This window comes from Hylobates moloch, unplaced genomic scaffold (genome assembly GCF_009828535.3).
Source record: "Hylobates moloch isolate HMO894 unplaced genomic scaffold, HMol_V3 SCAFFOLD_12, whole genome shotgun sequence".
Lineage (NCBI taxonomy): Eukaryota > Metazoa > Chordata > Mammalia > Primates > Hylobatidae > Hylobates > Hylobates moloch.
In genome coordinates, this window is record NW_026652287.1 from 60,706,657 (window position 1) to 60,727,877 (window position 21,221).

Below are 21,221 nucleotides of genomic sequence, written 5' to 3' on the forward strand. Positions count from 1 at the left end.
GCCACAGCTGGATTTTGAAGATTGATCCAAGGGACTGTATTAATTTCAGGAATTGATTTGAAAGACACTGGCTCTGCCACTTAACAGCCATGTAACCTTGGGTAAGTCACTTAAACCGCACTGAGTGTTTCCTTATTTATAAGATTGTGTAACACCCACCTAGCCTGTCCCAAAGAGTTACGAGGATCAGATACCACTAACTTGTTTGATAGAGCCTAGCTGTAAGGAGCTGTTACTCTTTTCAGTATTGATATTTTGTACATTTTTATTCTCATTGAGAATTAAGAGGAAAATTGGTGTATTAGAGAAAGCATGGTTTTAGAGTGAGATTGGCCTGGATTCCTGTTCTTAAACCAGTTACCACTTTGTGTCTGTGAGTCTTAGGTTCCTCATCTGCAAAAAAAAAAAAAAAATACCCAAAATTTGAGTATTACACAAAATCTACAGAGGCATTACTCCCTAGACTTGCGCCTCATGGGCGAGGATTTCCTCAGTCATTTTTGTAGCCTCCAGCACTCTGGTTGGCACATTATAGGTGCTCAATAAATGATAGTAAATCTGAATATTGGTTAATGTTAGTTAGACCTTATGTCTTCGTCGCAGCTGCCAAATTAGAATATTCTCTCAGGCCGTGTGCCAACCAAGAAACTCTAGACTATGAAACTCCATATACTTGTGATATTTATACTCATTTTTTTTTTAGCGGTAATTAATAATTACCTTGGGCTCAGAAGACTTTAAATCAAATAAATTGTAGCCGATATAGTGAAGTAAATCTATAAATAATGTGTAAGCAGTTTCCAGGTAACTTTATAGACAGTTTATAATTCAGGGACCTGAAAGTTCATCTAGCTTCACCCTCTTGTTTTACATCTGAGCAATCAAAAACTCACAGAGACAGTGACTTGCCTAAGGTCACACAGCTAACTGAGGGCACTTTAGGGGAGGGACCCTTGAGCTTATGTCCCCTGCCTTCTTTTGGCTGGAGCAAAATAAATTTGTCATATTTTAGAATTACAATAATCTGGAAGAATGGGGAATTTATTGGCCATTACTTCTATAGCACAATTTTTTTTTTTTTTCCATTTTGGAAAAAACAAATTCTTGTTCTGAAAGAGAAGGTTCTTTTGTATCATATTGTACTGTTCTTCATATATACACAGAAAATTACAGCCTTTTCTCCAGGCCCACATGAATTGTTCAACTTGATTTTACTCATGATGACCATACTACTGTAACTATAAAGAACTAATTAGATACACAACCAAATAGCAAATTATAAGGAAATAAAGACAACTGAAATAATTTGGCTCCTAACTTTTTGTGAGAAAGATATTAATTAGAAGTGTTTGCCTGTGGAATACTGTTGTCAAGGAAAGATTTGAGAGAGTTGGTGGAAAGGGTTATAGAACTTTTCTGGTTTGGGATACAACTTTTGTTTATTACTTATTTATTTGTAACAATTTAATATATTTACTCTGTTGTTGTTATGTCTAAACATTCCAAACAAGAAATCTCCTGTTTTGCTAATGCCTGTCGTCGTCTTTCCTCCTGGTGAACTTTCCTATTCAGCCATATCGATCTTTTCACTCACCCCCAGATAGCATGCTTATTCTCACTTCTAAAAATATAGTCATGTCATGGCTGCTTTTCTGGTCACTGCTACCCTTGTGTCAACTTGCATCAGCAGTATTCCAAGGAAGCAAATGGCACGTTGAAATGAGGATAATTCAAGGAAGGTATATTTACAAAGATATTAGTAATAGAGGTGTTGGACTTCAATAAGCAAACCAGAGCATAATGCAGTTATCTGGAGCTAGCAGCATTAGGAGAGGGAGAGGTATCAAAATCAGAAGGGTCTTGGAGAGCAGCCTACCTGGAAAGAAGTAGCCTTCCATTGAGGAACACGGCCAATCCAAGGTGACCTAGAGATAGAGAAGCAGGACAATGAATATTCTGATCTTACTCTGCTACCTCCCTCTGATCTGTCATGGTTCTTCATTGGCTGACCTCAACCAGAAAGCAGAGGGCAGGGGAGCCTAGTGATGTAATCCCTCTGACACAGAGCAGAATAGAAAGGAGGATACAGTGAGCCTAGAGGGCAAATGGATGATGTCTGGCATGCTGCCCATCCTTTGGGAACCAGTGGACATCTTACCTCTCCATGAAGCGTTTGCTTACCTTGCTAGCCCAAAGGAGCTCTTCAGTCTCTTTCAGGATTTAGTCATTGACTGTTGCCTTTTATTTTACCTTGTGTACTATTGCATTGTTTAAACGCTGTTACTTTTTAACTTCCAAATGTTTGCCTTATCCACTCAACTCAGTTTTAAACTACAAGTATTAAGAATTTAAAATTTTTCCTGATACTTTGCCTTGCGCCTTGCACATAACAATTTGTTTGTTACACACACACACATATTTGTATTTCTGCATTAGTGGTCTAAGTAAAATTTCTGTGATTCTAAGAAATCAAGAAATTTGAAGAATTGGCCTTAAGGTAACTTCCCCTCTGTGTATACTTTATTATGATCTGTTTAGCCTTTTTATTATGAAAAATGTTAAACATTTACATAAGTAGAAAGAACAGTGAATTCCTAGGTACTCATCATTCAACTTCAATTACAGAATTAGTCATTCTTTCTTTATTCTCATCCTCTCCACCCCACCACTGCACTACCACCAAGGTAATTGTTTTAAACTGTGTTTACATTGATCTCTTGGAGGCCAAGGAGAGTATGCAGATTGTCATAGTTTATGTTGTCATCACTATTGAGCCACTCACATTATTTGTATACTCCTTATTTCGTCTCTTTTGTTCAGATTTGCTTCACTTGACATGCAGTCTCATATATATGTATTTCTGCATTAGTGGTCTAAGTAAAATTTTTGTGAAAATTGGAAGAGTTGGCCTTACAGTAACTTCCCCTCTGTGTATACTTTATTATCAGCTGTTTATCTAACCTTTTTTTTTTTTTTAACGGAAACTCGTTTTTATGAGATTAACTTGTGCATTGATTTTGCATGGGGACCCAAACTGGTTTTTCAGGTGTTTCCTGACATATTTTATGTTGTCATATCTGTTTTATAGCTGCCATTACTGTACTTATCCCCAAATGTATGCAGCCTTTAAAATGAGATACTTACATAAATGTTCAGGGAAAATTGGAGCATCTGCTGCAAATTTCCATTAGCTCTTAATGCGTGAGCAGACACAGCTTTAAAAATCTTGAATGTTTTGTCAGATTCTTTTGTATTAGTCTTTTTCTTGAGTTAAGATGAACTCCTCCTTCTCTTCATTTCACTTTCTTTTTAAGGTACACACTGAAATATCCACGGGGAGCAATTTGCACTGGTCTGTGTTACTTCTCTTATTAAGTAGAAGAAAGATAACATGAGTCACCTTTGTAACCCTATGGGTGTGCAAAGTCTCTTGAACAAACATTCACTTGTTAACCTCCAGATGATCAATCAGCCTACATGGGTGTTACATTTCATGGGGAAGGAGACCTTAGATCTACAGTAGAGAGCCGTATCATGTTCAGAAAATTGAATGTTTGAGGATTCCTATTATTAAACTTATCATTTAACCAATTTGCATTTAACCATTGAACTGACAGAAATAAGGCCTTAAGTTAATCACCTTAAAGGGAAATCAGTGGTCACATGAAGAGCCACAGCTCCGCTTGGCCTAAAAATGTGGAATTCTAAGACTATTAAAGTGACTTAGGAAGTCACAAAAGGGTTTTTTCTAAGGAAACAAATTGTTCCCCCATTGGTCTCCTCTTTAATGACTTACAGCTGAGCATAGAGTTCTAAAAAGACTTTTGTTCCTTCTACCTGAGAAAGATGAAACAGAACTAGTCTTTTGAGAGATTGTTTAAGGGAGAGTGGCTGAAGGACCACGGGCCTTTGGGAGCCAGGGTAGCTATCGTTGTTGGAATGGCCATGGAATGCATTTTCTGCTGTGAGGGCAGTTGGAGACAGCTGGTAGCCAAGAGAAAAAAGCTGATGCCATAGGGCAGAGTATTATTAGGAAGAAGGGAAGAAGTAGTACTGAAGAAGCCAAGAGTAAAGTGTTTGCATTTTTGCCTGATGTGGACCTAGATCTAGAAAGATGGCTTGCCAGAGGGAGTAGAAAATGAGGAAGAAAAGCCATAGCTGCTGCCCAGAGTTGTGGGCGACCTGGCACTGAAGCTGGTCAGCAGTGTGTGTGTGTGTGTGTGTGTGTGTGTGTGTGTGTGTGTGTGTGGCGGGGGGCGGGGCCTGGCAGGACATTAGGTGTCATCTTGGCAGGGGCTGAAGGGCCCTTATATGTTGATTCAACCATGCGGGGAAGAACAGCCATGATTCACCACCTAAAATAAGAATTCAGAGCCCGGGACTGAAGTTTAAGAATAGTGTGGTCTTTGGTCTATAGCTAGTGCCACTAAAAATTTTGTTGGCATTTATTTAATGTTGTGAGTAAGATTCCAGAATGCACCTAAAATGTGGAAAAACAAAACTTGTTGCTGGAAAAAAGCCTAAACTTAAAAATGTGATCCAAGTCAACAAATTAATCTCACTTTAAGCCAAAGGAAATGTTCGAAATGAAAGTACTGCCAGGAAATAGAAAGAGTATTCTAGACTTAGGCAGAAAGATTTATGGGTATTTTATGTTTAGTGACTTCCTCAGCTATAATGCATTATTAGAACGAACAAATAACCTCTTCTAAGGACTCTGTTCATATCTGGACCTGAAACACAACTGGGATATCAATTTTTTCCTTCTCTGATGTCCCTTACCCTTTCAGGGGAAAAAAAAAACCATATATGTGGATATGAGTAATAGTTGGCCACTAATATGACCTCTAGAAAAAAACCACAGCATAGTTTGTGGTTTATCTTCAGGAAGATAAAGGAAGTAACAGTAGGAACTAGATCATTGCTTTTATTTAATTTCATTTATATAGTACTTTCCCAAATTCAGTATGCCCTGTACAAACTACATGACTATAGTTTCACAATTTCAAAGATTTGGGGAGAAAAAAAACAAATTTGTGATTTTAGTAATAAAACTGCAGCTCTATTTGGTATAAGAAATACCCTCTCAAGAATTGTATCAGTCGTTGGCTTTACAGAGTGATGTTTCACAGTAACTGGAGGGGTTTCACATGCCTTGAGAATGGCTGTGCTTCTTTAATCAAGGAATAGGAGTCTTTTTTTTTTTTTTTCTTTCTTGGCATTGTGCAAAAGGGAGGGAGTATTTTTGGTCCTGCTGGATGCTGAAGGCAAAGAAAGTGAAGAAAAATGGAGAAAAAGATCATCATTTCCGAAGAAATAAGTGATGGAGGGGAGTATCTTCATCATTAGTCTTGATAGAAGATTGTATTCTAAGGAGAAGTTCTAACCAATTTAAATCTATACTGGGGATCGCCAGGTGTGTGGACGTGGAGCTTTCAGCTTAGAAAATACTTAGATTATAGACACTAACATTCTCTTATATTTTCTAAATTACATGCCTGTAATTATCCTGTAACCTGGTATTTTTCTGTTTTACATTATCCTTTTTAGATATGGAAGAAAGTAGCAGTGTTGCCATGTTGGTGCCAGATATTGGGGAACAGGAAGCTATATTGACTGCTGAAAGTATCATCAGTCCTTCATTGGAAATTGATGAACAAAGAAAAACTAAACCAGATCCATTAATCCATGTTATCCAGAAGTTAAGCAAGATAGTGGAAAATGAAAAGTCACAAAAATGTCTTTTAATTGGGAAGAAACGCCCACATTCAAGTCCTGCAGCACACTCTCTTGAAACCCAAGAACTTTGTGAGATTCCAGCTAAAGTAACCCAGTCACCTGCTGCTGATACTAGAAGGGCTGACATGTCACAAACAAATTTTACCCCTGACACTCTTGCCCAGAATGAAGGGAAGGCTATGTCTTATCAGTGTAGCCTTTGTAAGTTTCTGTCATCATCTTTTTCTGTGTTAAAAGATCATATTAAGCAGCATGGTCAGCAAAATGAAGTGATATTAATGTGCTCAGAGTGCCATATTACATCTAGAAGCCAGGAGGAACTTGAAGCTCACGTGGTGAATGACCATGACAGTGATGCCAATATCCACACCCATTCCAAAGCCCAACAGTGTGTAAGCCCCTCCAACTCTTTGTGTCGGAAAACCACAGAAAGAAATGAAACCATTCCAGATATCCCAGTAAGTGTGGACAATCTGCAGACTCATACTGTCCAAACTGCATCTGTGGCAGAAATGGGTAGGAGGAAATGGTATGCATACGAACAGTACGGCATGTATCGATGCTTGTTTTGTAGTTACACTTGTGGCCAGCAGAGAATGTTGAAAACACATGCTTGGAAACATGCTGGGGAGGTTGATTGCTCCTATCCAATCTTTGAAAATGAAAATGAGCCCCTAGGCCTGCTGGATTCTTCAGCAGCTACCGCGCCTGGTGGGGTCGATGCAGTGGTTATTGCTATTGGAGACAGTGAACTGAGTATCCACAATGGGCCATCAGTGCAAGTGCAGATTTGCAGCTCAGAACAGTTATCTTCATCTTCTTTAGAACAGAGTGCAGAAAGAGGAGTACACCTAAATCAGTCAGTTACCCTGGACCCCAGTGAGGAAGAAATGCTGGAAGTGATTTCTGATGCAGAGGAGAATCTGATTCCTGATAGCCTACTTACATCAGCACAGAAAATCATCAGCAGCAGCCCCAATAAAAAAGGGCATGTGAACGTGATAGTGGAGCGATTGCCAAGTGCTGAAGAAACCCTTTCACAGAAGCGCTTCCTCATGAACACTGAAATGGAAGAAGGGAAGGACCTGAGCCCGACAGAAGCCCAGATTGGGCGCGAGGGAATGGATGATGTTTATCGTGCTGATAAATGTACTGTTGATATTGGGGGATTGATCATAGGCTGGAGCAGTTCAGAGAAGAAAGATGAGTTAATGAATAAAGGCCTCGCTACTGATGAGAATGCCCCACCAGGCCGGAGAAGGACAAATTCTGAGTCTCTTCGATTACATTCATTAGCTGCAGAAGCTCTTGTCACAATGCCTATAAGAGCTGCAGAGTTGACAAGAGCCAACCTGGGGCACTATGGAGATATAAACCTTTTAGATCCAGATACTAGTCAAAGGCAAGTAGATAGTACATTGGCAGCATACTCAAAAATGATGTCGCCACTTAAAAACTCTTCAGATGGATTAACTAGTCTTAACCAAAGCAACTCCACCTTGGTAGCACTCCCAGAGGGTAGGCAGGAGTTGTCAGACGGGCAGGTTAAGACAGGCATCAGCATGTCCTTACTCACCGTCATTGAAAAATTGAGAGAAAGGACAGACCAAAACGCTTCAGACGATGACATTTTGAAAGAGTTGCAGGACAACGCCCAGTGCCAACCCAACAGCGATACAAGTTTGTCCGGAAACAATGTGGTGGAATACATCCCGAATGCTGAACGACCCTACCGTTGCCGCCTGTGTCACTACACAAGTGGCAACAAGGGCTACATCAAGCAGCACTTACGAGTCCATCGACAGAGACAGCCTTATCAGTGTCCTATCTGCGAGCACATAGCGGACAACAGCAAAGATTTGGAGAGTCACATGATCCACCACTGTAAGACAAGAATATACCAGTGCAAGCAGTGTGAAGAATCCTTCCATTATAAGGTAAGCATTGGTTCAGGAAGTCTTTCAGAGGACCTTCACATCTTAGAGTGAGAAGGGAACTTTATAGATCTAGTCCAATCACCTCATTTTATAGATAAGGAAACTGGGTCCCAGAAAAGTTTGGTAATTTGCCCAAGGGGATCCCAACTTATCAGTATTAAAGTTGGGACTGATATCTAGGTCTTCAGAATTTCTGCTGTAGAATCCTTTTCCCCGCCTGCTGCCTCCTTAACAGCCTCTGTGTTTTAGTGTGTATAGTTTAAAGTGTTGATTTTCTGTTGCAAGAGAATTATAGGGAGTGTATAGTGGATTGACATCATACATACGTTTGACTTAAACAAATTTAACTGTACATCATCACAACAAAAAAATACATATTTTTCATCTTATATGGCCCCAGAATGCCAGGCATTCAGTTCAGCTTCTACATAACCAACAGTGATGTGTATCATTGCAGAAGGAAAAATAGGCTATGGTGGACCTATTAAAAGGCACTGTCAGCCGGGCGCGGTGGCTCACGCTTGTAATCCCAGCACTTTGGGAGGCCAAGGCGGGCGGATCACGAGGTCAGGAGATTGAGACCACGGTGAAACCCCGTCTCTACTAAAAATACAAAAAATTAGCCGGGCGTGGTGGCGGGCGCCTGTAGTCCCAGCTACTCGGAGAGGCTGAGGCAGGAGAATGGCGTGAACCCGGGAGGCGGAGCTTGCAGTGAGCCGAGATCGCGCCACTGCACTCCAGCCTGGGCGACAGAGCAAGACTCCGTCTCAAAAAAATAAAAATAAAAAAAAAAAGGCACTGTCATGGAAACAGAGCCATGTGTGTCATGTTTTATGGGCAGGGTAAAGAACTTTCAAGAGTTATTTTTACTGTCTGATTTTTATGTTAAGTACTGACCTTATCAAAACCAATATCCTGTATGAAGTGCTATTCTTTTATAAAGGAAACTTGTTGAATCATTGGTTTAGAACTTTTCTTCTTCAGTGGGCCAGGTGACTCCTTGAAAATGTATTACAAATGTTATCCTAAGGGCTAACTAGGAGGTACACTTTTTCCCTCAGATTACCGAGAGCTGGGGTCTAGCTCTGGTAAAAAGGTAACAGGAGGGAGGCCGAGGCGGGCGGATCACGAGGTCAGGAGATCGAGACCATCCTGGCTAACACTGAAACCCCATCTGCTAAAAATACAAAAACTTAGCTGGGTGTGGTGGTGGGCACCTGTAGTCCCAGCTGCTCGGGAGGCTGAGGAAGGAGAATGGCATGAACCTGGGAGGCGGAGCTTGCAGTGAGCCAAGATCATGCCACTGCACTCCAGCCTGGGCAACAGAGCGAGACTCTGTCTCAAAAAAAAAATAAGGTAACAGGAATAAGAAAGCCCTTGAGTCTGAGGTTCACTGCTTGTCAGATTACACTCATGAAATTCCAAGTAGGACGTCCACATAGGCTGCAAAGACAAGTTCCAGAAGTCTCCAGCAGTTTCTTTTGCTACTGAGCTCTTGATTCATGGGAATGGAAGTAGAGGAGACAGGATGTCCTTGGAGGAGCACTTCCAGTTAGGTCTCTTACACATTTAGATATTTAAATGAAAAATTAGGAGTCCAGCGATGACTGATTGGATTTATTTTTGTGAAGTTGCATTATTCTGAACACTCTGCTCGTTCCTCCTCTGGGCCTGCCAGTGTTTCAGTAAATACGGACACACCCTGCGTAATCACCTAAGAAAATGGTGACTTCCTTTCAGAGAATATGAAGAGGAACTGTCCATTGAATGTGATTATGATTTGCTAATGTACTTCTTTCTATAAATTGTCAAATGTGTCAAATGATCCTTTAGCAGACTTGATTTTAAGATATGGTAATCCATTGTACTAGGCCATGAAAGCAATGAACTCGTTCTTCTACAGCCTCCTAAGAGTTGGACATGTATATTTATTGAAAATTATATATTTCCACTTTTTAGAGTCAATTGAGGAACCATGAGAGAGAACAGCACAGTCTTCCAGATACCTTGTCAATAGCAACTTCTAATGAGCCAAGAATTTCCAGTGATACAGCTGATGGAAAATGTGTCCAGGAAGGTATCTATGTATTTTGTTATGCAGGATGCAGTGTCTCGCACATGACATAAAAGTGCCCTTAGTTGTCATGGTTATTTTCAGGGCAAAAGCCTATATTCTCCATTTTTGTACCATGGATGTGAGTGAATCTGATCTCTGTTTCTGAGGAAATGCCAAGTACTGAATGAAGCAGATGATTACTAGGTCCTAGGTGAGAAGCCCTAGATAGTAAGGATTCATCTTCAGTTGTGTAGGTAGTTATTGCAGTTGAAACTTAAGAGCCCCTTAGAAGGTGATGTACCAGCAAGCCAGGAAAGCTGCAACATGGAAAACAGGCCTCCCCTCCCTCTCTCGGCACCAGTTGACCTACTGAGAACAGAGCTTTTGCAGATGGTAAGCCCCCACCCCAAACTTTAACTGGGGCTTCCCGCTGTGATCTTATTCTTACCCAAGTATTACTGCCAGATTTTATCTGCATTATTAAAAAAAAAAAAAAAACACAGACACACAAGATCTTTTTATGTACTAGTTAGGTAGCAGTCAACCAAGTTTCTGGTAATAGGAATATTAGAATCAAAAGATTTAATTAGAGCTCCATGAGAAGGCGGATGCCACATCCGGAGAATTAAGGATAAAGTGTACTAAGCTGTGCCGCTTTGGTTCAGCTCACTTAAATTGATATACTTTAAATGTCTCCAGTGTGGCGCATAATGTTTATGAGAGATAAAACATATTGGGGTGACTTTCCTTTTTAGATTTGCTAAGAATTAAAGTTAGAAACGACTACAGAGTGAAACGTTTTACCATAATGTTTCATTAAATTATACCCCAGAAAGCATAACCGATTCTAGAATGCTTCTGAAAGAACTGATTTTGACACCACTGTAGCACCAAAATTCTCATGTCAAACAGATGTCATCCCTGTAAAACTCTCCGAAACAAAAGGAGTTTATGACATAGCATCTGTTTCTGCAGTAGATGGCTGAGCTAAAACAGTTTTGTTTCCTTTTTACAAAATAGCCCTAAATGCCTCCTTTTATTTTAATTCATTATGTTTCCATATCCCCTTTAAAGGAGACATTAAAACGTCTAATATGATTGGACCATAAATCCCTAATGAAGGGATGAAGTAAATACTACTCAGTAGCACCACCTGCAGTTAATACCAGTGTTGGAAGATGTCTTTTTTAGCACCGTCCTAAAAAGCAAACATTTCAAACTGTCCAAATGAGTTAACATTAAAATTCACAATTTTAATAAAAAGATTAAAGTGTCAGCTCAAAATCAAAATAACCACTTCAGACTTTACAGTATTAATGTATATTTACTAGCTTTTATGTTGCAGCATCTTTTCTTTGTGGCTCATGCCTTTTTTTTAGGGTTACATGTATGGATTTTTAAATTGCCTGCCATGCCTGTTTTCCCCCACCTGGCTCCATTTGCTTTTTTCTCTCAGTACTGTAGCAGTTCAGATGGCTGCATACTTATACCTGGATGGGTACTTTATTAACTCAATATTAGATATTTTGAAATCTGATTGTCAGGCCAAAGAACATTTTTAGCTCACAAATAAGGTAATAATAATTCATGCTTTGTTAAAACTTCTTTACCTATTTAGTAAACCTGTTAAACAAGAAGAGAGGTGTGTGCCTCTGTGATCCCCAGTCTCTGCCATTCTGATAGCACAGATACCTTAGGGCATGTTTCAGCTTAACTAATTTGCTTGGCCAAAAGGCATGGCCTGCCTGTCTTGAGCTAGATACTGTGCTAGGTGCTGGGAGTACAGTGAAAGGCATCACTGCCCTTCAGGAACCCAACTCAGTGAAGAAGACAGAACGAGGCTGATGGGTATGTCAGCAGATACCGCAGGAGCTCAAATAGAGCCGCAAGCAAAGCCCTTTCGTATGGTGTTACTCCATGAAACCTAATTAAATTGTTTTTTATTGGAAACCTATAATTTGCCAGGCCCTGGGGATTCAGTCTAAACAAAACAAGCAGATCCTTATCCTCAGGGAATAGACAGCTTAGTGACAGGGCACAGATTTTACCCAGACATACAGGTAAAGTACAGACTTTGCTAAAGGAAAAATATAGGACTTATTAAACTATGCTGTGAGGTTCTAGCATTTCCAATTTGTAGATGAGAAAACTGAGACTTCAAGAGGCAAAATAATTTACCCATGATCATACTGGTAGAAAGTGGCAGAGCGAGGACTAAGCCCAAGTTTTTGAACTTTAAATCCAATATTCTTTCCATTGGAAACAGTTGCTTGAAGTAGCACAGGCTCTCATTCTGTGCTATATTAAGTTTTTCCATCTGTCAGTTTTATTAGTTGTCATTGATCTGTAATATTTCTCACACAAAACCATTATCCAATATTTCACACTTCCTTTTTTAGGTTTTTTTTTAAACTGTATTTGGAACAGTGCCATTTATAATCAAGTCCAAGTTTTTAACCTACCAATTAAGAGCAATACTTAAATTATAATTATGATTAGTGTGTATATTAATGTTATAGATTTATACCAGAAAATTAGGACATTTTGTTCTGCCTGGCAGTAGTTATTAGCAAAAGAAAATTTCAATTTTAGAAACTGTAAATTTAACTTACGGATTTTCTTTGTTGAAATTTCAGTGTGGGTTTTCCTTTGTATAATACCACGGATTTTACTTTCATGCAGTGTATACAGGTGTCCTACCTAAGCAGTTCTTCCTGCTCTGCCTTTTTCATGAGCTTCCATGCTTGCTCTGTTTCTGAATATAAAGCAGAGTGTGAATAGCCTGTGGACTGTATGCTGACAGACAAGTACATGAAGCGTTGAATGTCTTCAAGAAATCATTTTATATGATCAAGTCACTCAACTCGTGTTGACATAAGCTTACCCCAACTTGAATTACTCAGCCCTGTTGTTGCAGAGTGAGTTTAGTAACATGGCTTCTTTTCGTTGGATCCATGTTTCCTGCGTTTCGGAGAGCTGCATATTCATGTCGGTCATAACCTTTGTCCCTGTAACCTGTCAGTTAACTAGAAAGAATTATACATTGCATAGCACTTAAAAATTTGCGGCTGCTTTTCCTTTCTTGTTGCGTTGGTAGCTGACGTTTAGTGGTAAACAAAGAAAATGCACTGGGTGAAAAGGCCTTAGGCTTTTTTTTGTAGGGGGAGAGTGGGGGAGAGACCTCTTGCTCTGTTGCCCAGGCTGGTCTCCAGCTCCTGGCCTCAAGCAGTCCTCCCACCTCAGCCTCCCAGAGTGCTAGGATTATGGGCATGAGACACCACACCCAGCCAGGCTTTTTATATTGAGTTGGTTATATATGCTTCATAGCTACACTTTATAATATTGGAGCATAGTATTAAATTACAGCTTGTTGGCAAGTCAGTGTTTCTGTAAGACAGTATATCCAATATTGGTTAGAGTAACACCTATTTGGTGATACAGATCAACAAGGTGTCTCTGATTAATTTAGCTCCTACACAGTCAGCCAGAAGCAAGTTCATTATGATTTAGAATATTGTACATAGTTATGCAGAAATCACTCAACCTATCTGTGTTTATAGGTCAGATGATGTTCAGTTTATATCTGCTGATAGTGTATATGCAGGAAAACCTATAAAACCACTTCAGACTTGTTAAAACAGTGAGAAAGCCATGACTGAAATATTAATACAACTGTGTGGTATAAATTTTCATTTACAATGGAATGTAAATGCTGTCATTTGAATCTTGTCAAAGCCTGCTACTAAAACTCTGAAATACCTTGTCTAGGGAATAAGTCTTCAGTCCAGAAACAGTATAGATGTGATGTGTGTGATTATACAAGTACAACATATGTTGGTGTCAGAAACCACAGGCGAATCCATAACTCTGATAAGCCGTACAGGTAAGTGTTATAATTCTAGAATTTTAATGCTTGTATTAAAATATTTCATAGTAAAGAAATAAAATGAAATAATTAAAAATGTATAGCACTTATTGAAACACAGGTTAAGAAGTAAGAAATTTTTACGAATTGGTTTTATATTTTGTTGTTTTATATATTTACTTATTTATTTTTTGGGTCAGGGTCTTGCTGTATTGCCCAGGCTGGAGTGCAGTGGTGTGATCACAGCTCATTGCAGCCTCGAACTCCTGGCCTCAAGGGATCCTCCCACATCAGCCTCCCAAAGTGCTGGGATTGCAGGCATGAGCCACTGCACCTGGCTGGTTTTATAAGTCTTGTTTGGTTTGTTCAGATGTGAACTTTAAGCTTGAATCTTAGGACAGTAGGCATTTTGTCTAGTTGATATATAGGAAATTGTCTTTATCTGTCAATTTTCTGTTTTCATTTCATATGGGTATAAATTTCATAGCTTTTTCAGTGCCTTAGAGTTCATTTCAGTAATTTGGCAGTAAGATACTCAGGATTCAGCAAAAGATCCTTAAAACTTAAAAGGCAATAAAATTTTCTATGAAAGAGTCCATTTTTCAAAATTAAGCTAGTATGTGTAGAATAAGTCATTTAATTTCGTTACTTGATTTTTCCCAAAAGCAAATTCACATATGTATTTCAGAAAATATAGGCATTCTCAGTGATAGTGCTAGGCAATGGGTATGAACTTTCACCCCCTTGTCAAAACTTAGCAGGTTTTAACTCTCTCCCCAGATTTTGTAGATATGATACAAGTGAGTGTGGGAAAGTTATTCTATTAATCTCGATGAAAACCTGACAGATTGTGCCATAAAAGGTCATTGTTTAATCCCATAGTGTGGTGATATGTGTATGGTTTTGAATATTCAATATATGCTTAATTTGCAAACCAGCAGACTTACTTATAATCACTCTTCAGACAGTACATCTGTTTGCAGAGTCTTTTTTTTGTTTTTGTTTTGTTTTGTTTTGAGGCGGAGTCTCGCTCTGTCGCCCAGGCTGGAGTGCAGTGGCGCAATCTCGGCTCACTTCAAGCTCCGCCTCCTGGGTTCACGCCATTTTCCTGCCTCAGCCTCCAGAGTAGATGGGACTACAGGCGTCCGCCACTGCGCCCGGCTAATTTTTTTGGTATTTTTAGTAGAGATGGGGTTTCACTGTGTTAGCCAGGATGGTCCCGATCTCCTGACCTTGTGATCCACCCACCTCGGCCTCCCAAAGTGCTGGGATTACAGGTGTGAACCACCGCCCCCGGCCTACAGAGTCTTAAAACTCTGTGGAAGGTGTTTGACCTTGCCTCAGTCCTCCTCAGTGCCTGCCTGCCTGCCTGCCTGCCTGCCTTCCTTCCTTCCTTCCTTCCTTCCTTCCTTCCTTCCTTCCTTCCTCCCCTCCCTTCCCTTCCCTTCCCTTCCCTTCCCTTCCCTTCCTTTCCCTCCTTTCCCTCCTTTCCTTTCCTCCCTTTCCTTCCTTCCTTTCCTTCCCTCCCTCCTTCCTTCCTTCCTTCGTTCCTTCCTTTTTTTCTTTGACAGTCTCGCTCTGTCGTCGCCCAGGCTAGAGTGCAGTGACGTGATCTCACCTCATGGCAACCTCCACCTCCCAGGTTCAAGTGATTCTCATGCCTCAGCCTCCTGAGTAGCTGGGACCACAAGCATGTGCCATGATTAGCTAATTAGAGATGGGGTTTCGCCAGATCTTGAACTCCTGGCCTCAAGTGTCCGCCCACCTTGGCCTCCCAAAAGTGCTGGGATTACATGGTTACGCCATGTCCAATCAGTCTATTTAATAGGTAGGACTGAGTATATATACATTCATGATTTGTACTGGGAAATGTTTAGGAGAATGTGATGGAACCAGGGAACACTAGCTTACCTGATAGGAGGAGAAAGCTTTGCCTTTATATTTTTGGTATCCTTGAATTTAGACATACCGTGCCAGATTCATGTGATTTAAGTAAGAAGAAAATAACAGTTCTCTGGGTCCAGAATTAGATTGTTCTTTCATTCATGGAGAAATAGTTATTGAGCAAATATTATGCCTCAGGGGCCGTGCTAGATTCTTGGACTACAGTCATAACAAAACAGACGTCATCTTTGCTGTCATGGAACTTGTAGACAAACAGTAAGCAAGTAAACCCTCAAATACTTAGGAAAAAAGTTAGTGATTCTGGTTCTGTTGAAGGTTAGTCATTCTGGATCTGCTTTATTAGATCAGTCTTGCAGCTTAAAGATTCATTTTGATAGCTGTCAGTGTCTCAGGGATGTTTTCTTATGTTCTTAAAATATTCACAGATTCAAAGAATTCATTGCACTTGTCCTAGGGTCTTCCTACCAACGGGCAACATCCCGTGAGAATCCTCTTTGTGTAACATGAGAGAACTCTCAGTCTGTTATTTTCCAAATTTATTCACACTCCACTTTGTCACTGGGTTTGGTGTGTTTATGCCTTAGAAACAATTTTGTCATATCTCCCTCTTTGTACTTATCAGTTTTTCCTCATAAGTCTTGTTTTCTAATGTCATGGCTCTCCTTTTAACCTTCTTTAAATACTCACCATCCGTTGTCTTCATGCGATTTCTGGTCGCAGAGCATTACGGATTAACATGTTCTATTCCAGGATGTTTCTAGAACTTGCTCCTCATTGTCCTATACCGTGTGCCTTAAGTGGAGCTGGTAGCTCAGCCTTTATAATGTCTGACTTAATCCAAGGATCACAGGAGTTTCTCTGGCTCATTTCGTGTCTGCTTCATTCAGTTTCATTGCCTGGTGCACTTATGGTCAGAGTTTGGGCTTGGTTTCTCAGAGTTCATGCCATACTCTATGCATTTCTGATTCCCTACATTTTGTTAAGAAATATGCACACAAGCAGCAGTAATGAGTTCTTAAAGAGCTACAAGGCCTTGTTGCACAATTTCTAAACTTTGCACAAGGGCACAAAAGATTTATTGTTTACTTTAGTGTGCCTGTTACATAATAAGTTTTCCGTAGTGGTGTAACCTGTTCCTTTCTCATGCTTTTGCTTTTTATGCTGTCATTCCAGTCCTTCAATGACCCCATCTTTGTGGTCTGGGCAGTACGGCTTCATGGATCCCTGGTTCTGGGGGCAGATAGTCCTGGGATTGAATCTGAGCTCTCTCACTTGTGAGATTTGTGATCTTGGGCAAACTGTTTCACCTGTCTGTGCTGGTTTTGTCATTAATAGAATGAGGATATTAAGGTTGTAAGGATGAAATGAAATACCATATAAGGTACCAGCACATAATAAACAGCCAGTATGTGGTAGCTGGTAGTTACTGGGCCCAGCTTTTATCTCTAACCAAAGAAAAGTACTAAAAGACTGATGGCCTCTAAAACACTAGGGAAACAAAGAAGAATTAATTCTGTGCCAGGGTAGGCAGGCAGAGCTCATTTTACAGGAGAGATGCTGGGCCCAGGCAGAGTGCTGTCCCTGCTGAGGTCCCCATGCTATGTCTGGCTGCTTTGGAGTCACTCTAGTATCTTGGGAGCATCCCAGGCCTGGACCACACACTTCCTGTGCCCCACTGGTGACCTTGGGAGTGTTATGCCACACTAAGCCTCTTTTCCCATACGAAACTGGGGAGAATACTTCCCCGCTCATAAGACTTTGTGAAGATTAAGTGAGATTATATTTATGAAGTACCCAGCATGTTACTTGGTGCATTGAAGGGGCTTGTTCCCATTTTCTGCTCATGAAGTTGTCAGATTATCTCAGAAGCCCTGTTCTTACCCAGAAAAAAAGAGAGCTGTTTTCCATTCCTGTGGAAGGACAGGGAAAGATTAAAATGACATCATTCCATCCCAGTCCTTACCAATGCAGCTATTAATAACTTTGTTTTTATTCTGTGTAAACCATATACCAATTATAGTTATACCTGACATTTTTTTCTTTTTTAAATTTTATTTTTCCATAAGTTGTTGGGGTACAGGTGGTATTTGGTTACATGAGTAAGTTCTTTAGTGGTGATTTGTGAGAACCTGGTGCACCCATCACCCGAACAGTATACACAGCACCGTATTTGTTGTCTTTTATCCCTTGCCCTCCTCCCACTTTTTCCCCCCAAGTCCCCAAAGTCCATTTTATCATTCTTATGCCTTTGCGTCCTCATAGCTTAGGTCCCACGTATCAGTGAGAACATACGATGTTTGGTTTTCCATTCCTGAGTTACTTCACTTAGAATAATAGTCTCTAATCTCATCCAGGTCACTGCAAATGCTGTTAATTCATTCCTTTTTATGGCTGAGTAGTATTCCATCATAATATATATATATCAGAGTTCTTTATCCACTTGTTGATTGATGGGCATTTGGGTTGGTTCCACGATTTTGCTATTGTGAATTGTGCTGCTGTAAACTCGCATGTGCAAGCATCTTTTTCAAATAGTGACTTCTTTTCCTGGGATTGCTGGATCAAATGGTAGTTCTACTTTTAGTTCTTTAAGGAATCTCTACACTGTTCCATAGTGGCTGTACTAGTTTACATTCCCATCAGCAATGTAGAAGTGGTCCTTATCACCACATCCACACCAACATCTACTGTTTATTGATTCTTTGATTATGGCCATTCTTACAGGAGTAAGGTGGTATCACACTGTGATCATTAGTGATGTTGCATTTGATTTGCATTTCCCTGATCATTAATGATTTTTTCATGTTTGTTGGCCATTTGTGTATCTTCTTTTAAGAATTGTCTATTTATGTCCTTAGCCCACTTTTTGATGGGATTGATTGTTTTCTTCCTACTGATTTGTTTGAGTTCATTGTAGATTCTGGATATTAGTCCTTTGTCAGATGTGTAGATTGTGAAGATTTTCACCCACTCTGTGGGTTGTCTGTGTACTCTGCTGACTGTTCCTTTTGCCTTGCTAAAGCTCTTTAGTTTAATGAGATACAGCTATTTATCTTTGTTTTTATTGCAATTGCTTTTGGGTTTTTGGCCATGAAATCCTTGCCTAAGCCAGTGTCTAGAAGAGTTTTTCCAGTGTTATCTTCTAGAATTTTTGTAGTTTCAGGTCTTAGGTTTAAGTCCTTAATCCATCTTGAGTTGATTTTTGTATAAGGTGAGAGATTATACCTGACATTTATAACATTGACCCCAAAGTTTTACTGAAAAGTTCCACTCAAAATTTTTCATATTAGATGGTCCTTGGTTTAGTTTAATATTGCACTGCTGGACCTGCCCTGATTTACATCTCCCAGTACCACTTTTGTAGAGAACAAGATGGGAGAACAAAACGTTGTCCTAAGAGTATCAGTTTCTTTTTAACCATATGGCATGGGACCCATTTTCCCTTAGAAACACAACTGTACTGTGCTTAGGTTCTGAAACTACACTGTGGCAGGGGGACAGCATGATTTTGTATAAGTTTATGCTTGAAAATAAATGTGTAGTGGTATCATTATGCCTTTTCTTCCTTAAGTAGAATAGCTGCCCAAATAATATAAGATGATTTTTTTTAATACCCAGTCCAAAAATACCCATTTTCCCCTAATTGTTTCAAAACATACTTTTGGAGGTAGCTTTTTCATATTGAGAACAAAACAAGGTCCAGCCACTCTATTAAGAGAGTATCTTAAGTCTCTCTCTCCTTCCCTCCCTCTAAATTTTTTAAATAGATTTTATAATTGATGTTACCATGCCTCCTGAAAATTGCATAAATCACAAAGGTACAGCTGATGAATAATCACAAATTAAACTCGTGCTTGTAACACAAACCATTATGAGCCCTTCAACAGCACCCCTTCGTGGGCTTTCCAGTCATTAACCACCCCTCCCCTCTTTCTGGTAACCACTATCTTGACTTCTAACATTATCAATTCGTTTTTTCTGTTTCTGAACTTAATAAAAATGGAATCATACAGTACATATTCTACTTTATGTTCAGATTTTTTTACTCAACGTGTGTGCGTGTGTGTCTGTATAGTTCCACCTAGCACAATTGCATTTCATTGTTACATAGTATTCCACTATTAAGACCACCACAATTTATTCATTGTTCTGTGGATAGACATTTGGGTTATTGCAAGGTTTTCCTCCCTGATATGATCTGATAACATTTTGAACATTCTTTTACATGTTTTTGGGCACATATATGAAATGAGTCCATTTCCATTGGGTTTATACCTAGGGGTGGAATTTCTTGGTAATTGGACATGTATATGTATTCAGCTTTGGTAGACAGTGTCAACAGTTTTCCAAAATGGTTGTACCTATTCACATCTTCACCAGCACTTTGTGCTGTCAGTCTTTAATCTTTATTGTTTTGGTAGATGTATAGTAGTATTGTGCTTTGTTTGCATTTCCCTGATGATTTCTGAGTTTGAGCATGTTTTCATTTGTTTATGGGGTATTATTGCCCACTTCTTTTTTGCATTGTCTATTGTATTAGTTTAGCATTGTTATAAGGGAATATCTGAGGGTGGGTAATTTATAAAGAAGAGGTCTATTTGGCTCATGGTTCTGCAGGCTGTCCTCTGCTTCTGATAAGGGCCTCAGGAGGCTTCCAGTCATGACAGAGGTGAAGCGGGAGCAGATATGTCACATTGTGAGACATGGAGCAAGAGAGAGGGGAGGAGGTACAGGCTCTTCTTAACAGTCAGATCTTGCAGTAACAGAGAGAGAACTCATTATTCATGAATAACTACACCAAGCCATTCATAAGGGATCCGTCCCCATGACCCAGTCGCCTCTCCCCAGGCTTTACCTCCAACATTGGGGATCAAATTTCGACATGAAATTTGGAAGGACAAATATCCAAACTATATCATCTGCTGTTTTCTTACTGATTTGCAGGAGCTCTTCATGTATTCTGAGTACAAGGCCTTTGTGGGGCATATTGCAGATGTCATCTAACTATGGCTTGCCTTTCTATTTTCTCAATGATGTCTTTTGATGAACAGACATTTCCAGTTTAATATAATCAAATGTATTAATCTTTTTCTTTGTGTTTAGGACTTTTGTGTTCTTATATTCTGAAACTAGTTTTGATTTTTTGAAATATTCTGTTGAGTAAGGTAGATGATGATACAGAAATAAAAATGTGTGCTGATTTTCAGGGATGGCGCATCAACTATGTGTGCTTAGGTATTACTGAGCCTCATTTACTAATATGGCACTAAAGCTAAAAATAAATCTAAACAGAAAACATTCCAGAAAGGCTTTCAGCAGGGGGAATGACAGTTTGGAATGGAAATGATAAGGTTGTCTCTCAGCGTAGTCAGTTATTGTATGGGATTTGTATAAATATAAGTTTATTAGAAATGATGATAATAGCTGGTATTTTTGAGAAGACTGTTTGTGGGCCAGGCCCGGTGTGCTAAGCATTTAATACGTGTCAGTTCAGTCCTCACAGCAGCCCAGTACTTAGGAATATTACTACCCCAATTTTGTAGACATGGAAACAGAGGCTGGGCTAGCTTAAATAACGGTTCCCCATGTCTCAGAGCCGGAGCCTGAACTCTTGCTCCTAATAACTGTGTCATCCTGCCTGTCTGTGCTACACCAGGGAGATTTCTTTATGAAGTGTACTGCTGCTGCATGCCAGCAGCCCACGCCAAATCAGGGTGTG

The 21,221-nt window shown here is 39.8% G+C and overlaps 1 protein-coding gene across 2 annotated transcripts in view; it reads left to right on the forward strand.

Annotated features, from left to right (window-relative positions):
• The window catches only part of ZNF507 (zinc finger protein 507), a 42,931-nt gene that overhangs the window by 1,643 nt on the left and 20,067 nt on the right, over positions 1 to 21,221 (forward strand). The window contains exons 2-5 of one of the 2 annotated variants that reach the window (XM_032170358.2): positions 8 to 101; positions 5,551 to 7,676; positions 9,636 to 9,753; positions 13,501 to 13,615. In XM_032170358.2, the coding sequence (XP_032026249.1) occupies positions 5,553 to 7,676; positions 9,636 to 9,753; positions 13,501 to 13,615 (2,357 nt within the window). In that variant the 5' untranslated portion in view covers positions 8 to 101; positions 5,551 to 5,552. The remainder of the gene's footprint in view (positions 1 to 7; positions 102 to 5,550; positions 7,677 to 9,635; positions 9,754 to 13,500; positions 13,616 to 21,221) is intronic. The other variant, XM_032170359.2, reaches the window with a different exon arrangement.